Genomic DNA, 10,993 nt, shown 5'->3' on the forward strand with positions numbered 1-10,993 from the left:
TATCAGTGTCATAATATCTATGCTGAATCAACAATGTGTAGAGCAAAGTGGGGAAAAATGGAGATGAAAAATGACCCTTAATCCAGAGCAGATGAAAGAAGAAGACACGGTTACTTAGTTCACAGCGTGTTGCCAAATGAGTCGGTGTGAGCACACTTGAAAATGCTTGAAAATCAAGACGCATCAACACCAGTCTCACAATAACACACTGTAGTCCGTGGAACCAAACTGAATGACCCACGTTTGTTTATTTTTACGATTTAAAAAATATCCCTTTCACTACACTAGCACTTTAGAAAGCAACAAGGTTAAATCTCACGTTAAAATTCAGAAGAGATCACCAAAGATAGCAGCTGTCACGCTCTTTTGACCAAGCGAAAATTCTCTCACAGTATCACAAATGTAGGATCCTGCCGTGACCTACTTCATTTCATATTCTGTGTATCACAGCCTACGATTCAGTCGCTGTCATCATTGGACAATTGAAACTGCGGTACATAACTTTTACACAGATATCTTTTAAATTCAAACCATTGTCAAATGAGTTCACCACGGCCAAGTAAGCCTATTAGCTCCACACCAGTATCTCTGCGTATCCCAGATTAGCCGTGTTTAGATCTTTAGATTCTCATGCTGCACACAGGAAGTGATTAAGTGTTTATGTCTGTACACAACGACCGATAGGGAGGCAGAGTACACGCTGCAGCTTTAACATAAGGATTATCAGATCCGTGTTGCACAGTGAGGTTTGTCGGCATCTAAAAAGTGAAGTCCTGCAGCGCGGCAACACTGGTCATCAAACCATAAACTGTGATCCAGAGTCCTTCCAGAGGTTGGTCTCTCCAAAGTTCGTGTTCCTCCTCTTACACTGGCGGCAGCGCTTGTACTGTACAAGCTGATCTACCAGGAGGTGACCAGCAGACCTGACCACAGGGAGACAGAGGGACAGATAAATGATGTACCGTCAGAGAATAATGATAAAGTCATGTCAGCAACAAGGGGAATCATCTCAGGTTTAACAGAGTTTAACAGCAATCAGTCTTGTGAGTATCATGATTTAATGAAGCCAAATGTAGAAGATCCTTTCCTTTCTACACGATCCTTTTGTTGAAAGAGAAATTATGAACTAAGGACACTGAAGGGTAAAGGGCCTGGGATACTCCCATGCACAGCACATGTGGACCCAATGCCTCATCAACGCACGCAGCCCAGATTTTGGAACCGCGTGTTGGAGAGCGCGTGCACAAACTGAATTGAAGTATTAAGCCCCGCTCACCAAGCAGAAAAAACATTTCGACAACAGAAGTAGTCGCCAAGGGTAGTCATCCGAGGCTCAACCTGGCAACCCTCGAACCGGCTGACACCCCGACTCCCCTGCCCGACGGGCCTTTCAGCTTTGAGCCGCTCAAACCCGACATATCCGAGGGAGCTGTAACGTTGCTCTCTTCTTCTTTGGTTGGAATGCGTCTAGACTTGTACCGCCACCCGATGGTGAAGTGGGATGCTACCGCACCCTGACGCGCGAGGATACCAGATTCCGTGGTAGGCGACGTGCAGAAGTATACCAGGGCCTTAAGTGATGGACCTGCAGAGGTTGACCATTTGCTTTGTGTAGCTTAAAGGTGCAGATAGGAACTTTTATTAAAAAAACTAAAATCATTAGTTTCTGAAGGCACTGCATATTATAGAAAGTCTGTGCGATATGCAGAATATCTGCTCTGGCTCCACCTACTAAGGTGATTTGCAAAATCATAGCAACAGTAGCAATGTCATTGTTTGTGTATGTGTGATTACATGTGGCATCTGTTTTATTCATATATGGTAAAGTAGCTTTATGTTAGGTTATGTTAAATCATGGGACAAATATTGTGGAACCCCAGAACACTCGTTGCTGTGCCTGTTCCATTAGCCTCTGCTAAGCTAACGCAACCATCCACAGTGTCGATATTCAGCCATCTGACCAGTGACCAGTGAACATAAACGCTGCACACACCTCAGGAAGCTTCTCTCCTCTTCCTCTCGTTGATGTTTTATCTTCGCACTGCGTCTCCACTCGTCTTCTAGTGTCTTACTGATGTCCCGTCTCCTCTCAGAGTGATTCATACGGTCCAGTATTAGTCTGTATAGTGAACACAAATATTTCAACTTCCCTGTGTGATCGTGTGTTCCCCACCCGCATTAACTCACTCGGTTTTGTTGTATTTCAGCATTTGTCTTTCTTTCTCCAGCTGTGCCTGGCGGTTGTGCAGTTCTTCCCCTTTCCTCTGAGTGGCAGCACTGAAATTTACATGGAAGAGCTGCAAGATAATAAATGACATCGTAAGAGTTCACTGTAGTAGACAAGTTACTAAAAACAGTAGGAAGTATAAAATCATCACTGATTTCACATGAAAATATTGTACTTTTTAGTTCACATTTATCCAAACTGTATTAGTATTTACTTCGCAGGGCACAGAATGTAAGATTTACAATATTTTATTTATTTTTTAATACAGTTTACTGATTGCTTCCACGATTTAGCATGCTTGCATATAACATGACAAAGCTCTTAAAGGACCAGTTTGTAAGAATTGGTGACATCTAATGGTGAGACTGTAGATTGCAACAGACGGACGACTCCTCTGCCATTTCCTTGTTTTTCCATTTATGTGGGTCGTGCCACATGCAGCCTCCACCGTTCAAGGCCATTGCCATATACAGTATATAAAAGACTTATTCTAAGGCTATAAAAACTAAATGATTTTTCATTTTAAAGCAGTTCTACACCAATACAAACACATTAATGGATAGTATGTTCAATTGCTGCTAATAAATCACCCTAAATGTGACACACTGGATCTTAAAAGATCTTGATTTATGGAAGCAGTAGTAAAGTGAGGGTTACCTTCTGTGCCAGCTCTCGGCTCTCTGTGTTGCTGACTGCAGTCTGACAGCGAGGGAACCCAGAGTTGTTAGTCCGGCACTGTGGAGGGTCTGTGTGCTTCCTTTCCTTCACCTTCAAGACACAACACACTTATTTTTCATTTCATGAAGAAGTCATGAACATGTGTAGATCCTGTTTTGGACAGCTTAATCAGAAGTGACATATCTGTATTGCCTTTAGATACATCAGTGACTTTTTGAGAAATACTGAGAAAAATTACAAGATATTCCTAAAATTTTACAGAGTAGAGTTTCGCTGGAACCCAATATCAAGGCTAATCCTTGTGCTTGTTAAATTACTTTCTTTTAATTAATTGTTGTTTAATTAATTAATTAATTAATTAATTGTTAATCTAGTTTATCAAAACATTCATTCATTTCTTTATATACTATATCCATTTCCTCTAGAAATATATGTCTTTTTTTTATTTATTCCATTTTATAATCTGATTATGGGCTTCCTTCTTGTGCTTTATGAAAATCCCTTCTTTATACCTCTTTTTGAACTGAATCACGCTTGTAAATTGGTAATTAATTAATTTATAGAAAAGGTTTGCAACTCTCATTCCTTCAGGTGCAAAACAATCAAGAAAAAACAACACTATTTATTACGATAATGTCAAACTTAATATATTTTTACGACAGAAAACATGAGACGTAATGAGACAGATTACGACACGACAGATTATTGATGTCTTTGTACTTTTGCTTGTGTGACAAAACATGTGAACACTGGCTTTACATTTTTCAGTCTGCACTCGTGTCCTTGGCAGGCAGGATGGGCGGTTGCCTCCCTACTACCTTCCTTTGAACTATGACCTTCCTTATCCTGAACCCCGCATTTGGAAATCCCTGATTTTATTTCAGTGTTGAGATTCTGCTAAAATCAGCACTATCTTAAAAAATGCAGATAGGAACAGAATCTCTCTATAAACTAAATCCTACTGAAAACTCCATTAATCACCAAGGTAAATAATTGCATTAAAATTACCACGTATTCACCATAACCAATATATTATTCCAACATTTGGTAACTTTTGTAACCTTTTGTAATATCGTTTGTCGATTGTTTGTTAGTCCACCTGAATTATTCATAACACTGTATTTCATTGCTTGGTAGGTAGATTAGTTGGTTGTTTGACTGACTAGTCGGTTGGCTGACTGATGAACTGGTTGATTGTTGGCTGGTTGGTTATTTGACTGATTATTTGGTTTGCTGGACTGGTTGGTTGACAGTTTGTTGGATGTTTGACTGACTAGTCGGTTGGTTGGCTACCTGAACTGGTTGGTTGTTTTAGTGACTTGTTGGTTGGATGTTTGACGGACTAGTTGGTTGGCTGACTGGTGAATTGGTCGGCTGGCTGTTTTAGTGACTTGGTTGGATGTTTTAGTGACTAGTTGGTCGGTTAGCTGATCGATGATTTGGTTAGTTGTTGATTGGTTATTTTCATGACTTGTTGGTTGGATGTTTGACTGGCTAGTTGGTCGGTTGGCTGATTGATGAATTGGTTGGTTGGTTGTCTTAGTGACTTGTTGGTTGGATGTTTGACTAACTAGTTGGTCGGTTGGCTGACTGGTGAATTGGTTGGTTGTCGTTGGCTGTTTCAGTGACTTGGTTGGATGTTCGACTGACTAGTTGGTCTGTTAGCTGATTGATGAATTGGTTAGTTGTGGATTGGTTGTTTTCGTGACTTGTTGGTTGGATGTTTGCCTATCTAGTTGGTCGGTTGGCTGACTCGTGAATTGGTTGGTTGTCAGTTGGCTGTTTTAGTGACTTGGTTGGATGTTTGACTGACTAGTTGGTCGGTTGGTTGATTGATGAATTGGTTGGTTGTGGATTGGTTGTTTTAGTGACTTGTTGGTTTGATGTTTGACTTACTAGTTGGTTGGCTGACTGATGGACTCTTTAGACTGTTGGTTGGTTTGTTTTTGCACAAAAAAGTGAAACAGTTTCAAAAAATACTTTGCAAAATATTTGGTCCTTGCCTGAGTGTCCAGTGCCCTCTTGTAATGTTTAGTTCTCTCAATTTTCTGCTGGAGCTGCTGAGCCTTCTTCACAGCGATCCTAAAACACACATATTTACAGTTTATAGCCAATAAAACACAGTGTGTACAGCAGATGATTATTTCAAATTGCCTGTGCCATTGTGTGTGTGTGTGTCATTGCTGGAGACTCACTCCTGGACCAGATGGACCTGGTCTAGATGCTCCTTGAGAAGACGCCGCTGCTGGTCCAGAGCCTCGTGCTGCTGTCGACTCTCCATCTGGCTCTGGAGATCTTTCATGTAACGCTGCTGTTGGATCCTCTTGGCAGGAGTGAGAGGCCGAGCCGGGAAGATAAATGTGGTCTAAGCAGCCCAGAGAAGACACAGAGATTCAAGAAGCCACTTAAACAAGGAGTTTAAATGAGGTGTGATTTAAAGATCCGAAGTAGTTATTGGGCCAATCAGGTTGCAGTTTTGAATATTGAGAACTGTCAGGTGCCCAGTATATGTTGTACGATTTAGGCGGTCCTCGACTGGGTGGCCTTGTTTGGATTTCTGCTGATATCGAAGTCAGTTGGAGGCAGTTCGAAATTAAAACTGTCCATTTTAAGTAATGCTCTAGCCAAACCTCACTGTCACCCCAATATAAATATGGGTAACATTTGCTTTTATTAGGGCTAGAGCACGAATAGCAGGGGCCGACATGGCTCCAGGCACAAATTTGTGTGAGGAACCTATTGTTATCCATCAGATTATTGTTATTATTACTATTATTATATCCATGGCTTTCCAGTCATTTTTGAGACTTGAAACTTTGCACGCAGTTCAGGTCTGGTTCATATTTACATTCATGTAGAAATCAATGGAAGTGTGATTCATGGCAGATGTTCATACATTGAACTATGCTGCACTGCAGGCTCCACTCACAGGGAAATGATGAATCTTCTCTTTCTTCTCTGACATCTGTAGGTTGAACGTAGCGACCTGTTTTGCGTGCTCGCGTTGCTCACTCCGCCTTGCCTGCCAAATGAAAACACAAAAATATCATCATCTGTTATTGAAAAGGAGTGTGATAGAAAAGGAGGGCTACAGTACTGTAAATAATAATTCATGGATTTAAAAAATCATTTGTATATTTATAAAAAAAAAAATAAATAAAGTTGTTGATCAACTTGATTGGTTTGAGTGTTTTTTTTTTTTAGAGTTGTCAGCTTCTTATATGTGAATATTTTCTGGTTTTCTTTGCTCCATTTAACAACAAAATGAATGAAACGGATCAGTTTTGTTGGGGGACACATGGTTGGTGTAGTGGTTAGCACTCTTGCCTTTGCAGCAAGAACACCTGGGTCGGAACACGGGTCTTTCTGCATGGAGTTAGCATGTTCTCCCCGTGTGTGTGTGGGTTTTCTCCGGGTTGTCTGGCTTCCTCCCACAGTCCAAAAACATGCACTATGGGGATTAGGTAAATTGGACACTCTAAATTGACTGTAAGAGTAGATGGTTGTTTCTTTCTATATGTGGTCCTGTGATAGACTGGCGACCCCCGTGTACCCCTCCTTTTACACTATGTCAGCTGAGATTGGCACAGCTCCTCATGTGGAGGATAAAGTGGAAGATGAGGGAGAAGATGGATGGATGATAAGTTGTTTGGTTTGTGGACAAAATAAGACATTTGAGAACATCATCATTTCGATGTTTGGGAAACAGTGACCAACATTTTTCAGTATTTTCTGACATTTTGTAGTGATGGACTGAATATTTGTTGCTGTCCTAAATCTCACTTTGGCTTGCTGACGTGCATGTACCTCGATTCTTAATGTCACACAAACCTGTTCCTCCTCCATGCGCTGCTTGTCTCTCTGCTGTTCTCTGAACAGTAAGAGTTTATCCTGAGCTTTCTCCTCAGCCTGTTGCTGCTCCCTCAGATACACTGGAACATTTCTGCGGACCCGCTGCATGCACAGGTAGCACAGCTCCTGTAGTGGGGCGAAGGCAGTGGTAAAGGTTTCATGTTTATCTGGGGTTAAAATATAAGCATTGATTTATTGATTGCACAAGTACAACGGAATTTAAACGGCACACATGCTTAGAAGTATAAAAGTTAAAAAGCTCTATTTGTATGTATGTGTATATATGTATGTATATGTGTATATATGTATATATGTATATGTATGTATGTATATATGTATATGTATGTATGTATATATGTATGTATATATGTATATATATATGCATATATGTATATATGTGTGTATATATGTATATACTGTATGTATATGTATATATGTATATGTATGTATGTATATATGTATATGTATGTATGTATATATGTATGTATATATATATATATATATATATGTATATATGTATGTGTGTATATATATACAGTCTATTTTATAAATAGACTGGGCTATACAAATTAACACTTACTGTATGTGCAAGATAATAAGGCAACAAAGCAAGTTGTAACCCAAGATATACAGTGCTTTACAAATTTATTAGACCACCTGTCATAACAATGAGAAAACATGAATATTTAAAAAATCTTAATCAAGAAATAATAACGTGCTTTACTATTTTTTTGTGTACATTTGAAAGTTCATGCATAACAATGATAATATAATTTTGGTTAAAGAGCTTCTACTCTAATGGTGCATTAACCATTACAGAAACATAAAAAAATGATTTTGATATTTCCCAATGCTGTTCATTTAAAGCAGCTGTGGCTTTGGGTGGTGATCTAATAAATGTGTTAAAGACTGTTTATTGCAGCAGAAAAGGGAATCGGTCATATTGTACAATCATTTCATGGGAGTAAATATAATATAATAAAAGTGCACTAGGTTTATGCAGGATTTAGTGCATTGACAGCTACATGATATAAGCTGATAGGCCTATAATGGTATAATAAAAAACGGTGATAATATTGATCATCATTTAGAAAGTAATGACAAAATTAAAGACAAATTTGCATGATGACATATTTTATTTCCCCAATGTCGGCCACGTTTATGGGATGGTGAAGATCTAATATCGCGACATTCCTGCAGTTGTGGTTCTGGGTTCATTTGCTGGAGACCAAACACAACATCACGAGACTGAAGCGAACCAGGGACTTCAAATATGTTAAGATTGGCTCGAGACACGGAATGCAGAGAGGCGTCTTACACCCTGCACGATCACACACTCAAACGGTAACATCAACGAAACCAAATGTCATCTCAAGATATATATAATATCCATTAATGCAACTACATATTGTTCCTCACCTGTCCAGCTCGTTTGTGGTCAGAGCAGGTTACATCCGCACATGGTTTCTCCTGCTTTGGAACGACCTCTGTTGATGAGACGAAGGTCGTGTGTCTGGAGGAACAGAGACGCCGTTTTCTTACAGCTTACACTGTACCATTTGGATTGTTTTAATTAAAAACACCCATATACATGTCAACACAAAAGTGTATTTGAACTCTGCCAAGGCGGTCGTGTTCCTGCTGGTGTTTGTCTGTGAGCTGCATAATTCAAAGGTTAAATACAAATTTTGATGAAAATTCTTTTGGTAATGTAGGTCACGGTCCAATATGATTAGATGTTGGCAGTGCTCCAGATATGGAAGCTTGGCAGCCTTTGCAGAGCCCTTTTTTTTTTAGTTTTTATTGCACCATATATACCAGCGGTGTCAAACTGGCAGCCCGCGGGCCATATGCGGCCCCCCAATTGATTACATGTGGCCCCCCCACTTAATATCATATTATAAAAACATGGCCGACAACCTCACCTTCTTTTAAACACAGTGTGTAGCTGAGGCACAGCTGCCAGCGAGGTGATATAATATAATATGTTTGCTAGCAATGTTTTTATAACAGTAATAATAAGACGTTCAGTCATAATTATCACATTATTAAATGTATTACATACAACATTCAGTAACATAATATAAATAAGCCTGTTCGGGCCCAAGCCACGAATGCCAGTAGCCGAAACGGCTTTGAGTGTGAGGAACCTATTATTATTATTATTATTATTATTATTATTATTATTATTATTATTATTATTATTATAATAATATCCGTGGCTTTCCGGTCGCATAAATGAGCGAACTCGTCCGAGCGCGTCAATTTGTACTAGACGCATCAAAGGTGAAAAGGTTTTGCGGATTCAAAACGGCGCGGCCACGGCAACCCTCTGCGTTTTTGCGAATTTCGACCATTCGTCGCGAAACAGGAAGTGCCCCATGACCTCGAAATACATTGAGTTCCACCGAATTTCCCGAAACTTGGCGGGAAGACGTTGTAGACCAAGACGAACAAAAAAGTCGACTGTAACCGTGGCCTCAACTCAACAGGAACTCTGCCTTTTTGAATTTTGGTGTCCATTTTGGCGGTTTGCGTAAATGAGCTGGACGCGTCAAAGACGAAAAGTTGACGAAAGGTTTTGTGGATTCAAAAGTGAGGTCAGGGAACTGCAGTCATTTGAGTTCGACACCCCTGATGAAAGGGGGCAAGGGGCTCTAATGGTTTCAGAGTACATTATAACAGATGGCTAATGTGACACAGAATATCAGCTAACACCTGCTGGTGAATGTATAATGTAGAAGATGACAGTGTGACATCTTTGCTCTTCTGATCACAATCTGTCCCATTCTCAGTTAAGACCATAGCCATTTTTGTTACCTCTTTAGGAGCTTTTCTGGCATAAATGCTAACCTTTCTCAGGACCAGTAGTCCTCATGGAGACCAAAACCTGATCCAAGTGAGACAGAAGTTCATTTTCGGAGGAGCTGGTGAAGTTTAGAGCTAAGACTTGAATTGAAAAGTTTTGCTCAGGAAATGAATGGATGTCAACGCAGTGTCCTAAGAAGAACCTGTGTGTGTGTGTGTGTGTGTAAACTGACAGTGCAGGGAGGTGATGACATATGAGGAATCTGTCCCACAGGTAGTTTTGCATCATTGATGGAGCTGGACTCTGCCTTGGGGCGGTAACAATATGAGACCACCACTGAGTGCAAACTGACCCTCTCCAGAGTGTGTGTGTGTGTGTTGAGCATATTTATATCTTTGTGAGGTCCACAAAAACATACAAACCTAGCTTTGTGGGTACAATTATTTGTCTGGGCCCCACAGCTTTAAAGAGCTAAACTTTTTCAGGGATAAGACATGTTTTTAGGGTTAAAATTGGGTTTAGGCACTTGGTTGTAATAGTTAAGGTTATGATAAGGGGCTGCGTGGTACTTGTCTTTTTCTTCTGTGGGGGATTTTGGAGCCAGTTCTTCCAACAAATCCGTGGCTTTTACACTGGCAGGTTGCAATTGGTGATGGGATTGAGCTTCTATCTCTTGAGGAACGTCTGTGGAGACACGTGACACCACGTAACGTAACAAAATAACGTGCACGACATCAAATATGTGCAATAACATTTCACTTAATATGACACATGTGATATAAGATCGCATATCACGCGTAAAAAAGCGTTTAGCATGCTTCAACATATAACTGTAAAATGACATGCATATTTTAACAGAGAGCACATAGCATAATGTGCAACATGACGTAACATTTAAAAAAAATATATATATGTAATTAATGTACAGTATCTCTCTATCCTTCTGTATCTGAAATTACTGTCCACCATTTGACTCTAAACCTTCAAAGATTGTAATGTTCATTTCTGATCCTTACTGAACCTGAACCCTCACTGTCGGCATTGTGCAAATGTCTTTTTTTTCACCTCCTGCATTCCTGACGTCTGAAGCTGGGGACGAGCACCGTCCATCATGATCAGCAGCTTTGTCCGGGAGCTGAGGGGAGCAGACAGTTGGCAGACCGACATTGTGTTGGGCAGTTCCAGTCCTCTGAATCCTGGACTGTCCACCAGACAGCAGAGACACACTGCTGCCAGGTCTCTGGAGTGGCAAAAAAAGCAACGTTATACAAGCAAATGTGCTCTTCCTGATAGTTAATAATACATTTTTATTGGATTAGATTACATTTATTGGGGAAATTCACTTGTTACAGCAGCATAAGGGTCCAGAAAAGAAAAGTGTATATATATAGAATAACACCTCAAAGTGCATAAAAAAAGGTACACAG

General features: G+C 40.1%; 1 protein-coding gene across 1 annotated transcript in view; it reads right to left on the reverse strand.

The window, feature by feature from the left end:
- Window positions 1–285: 285 nt before the first annotated feature.
- LOC131459785 (coiled-coil domain-containing protein 81-like) overlaps window positions 286–10,993 on the reverse strand; it is a 12,794-nt gene continuing 2,086 nt past the window's right edge. Inside the window, exons 6-16 of the mRNA XM_058629884.1 lie at window positions 10,632–10,806; window positions 10,136–10,250; window positions 8,177–8,270; window positions 6,737–6,883; window positions 5,835–5,927; window positions 5,101–5,270; window positions 4,909–4,987; window positions 2,885–2,995; window positions 2,188–2,297; window positions 1,994–2,119; window positions 286–923 (exon numbers count right to left, since the gene is read on the reverse strand). Of these exons, the coding sequence (XP_058485867.1) occupies window positions 797–923; window positions 1,994–2,119; window positions 2,188–2,297; window positions 2,885–2,995; window positions 4,909–4,987; window positions 5,101–5,270; window positions 5,835–5,927; window positions 6,737–6,883; window positions 8,177–8,270; window positions 10,136–10,250; window positions 10,632–10,806 (1,347 nt within the window). The 3' untranslated portion in view covers window positions 286–796. The remainder of the gene's footprint in view (window positions 924–1,993; window positions 2,120–2,187; window positions 2,298–2,884; window positions 2,996–4,908; window positions 4,988–5,100; window positions 5,271–5,834; window positions 5,928–6,736; window positions 6,884–8,176; window positions 8,271–10,135; window positions 10,251–10,631; window positions 10,807–10,993) is intronic.

This window comes from Solea solea, chromosome 5 (assembly GCF_958295425.1).
Source record: "Solea solea chromosome 5, fSolSol10.1, whole genome shotgun sequence".
NCBI lineage: Eukaryota > Metazoa > Chordata > Actinopteri > Pleuronectiformes > Soleidae > Solea > Solea solea.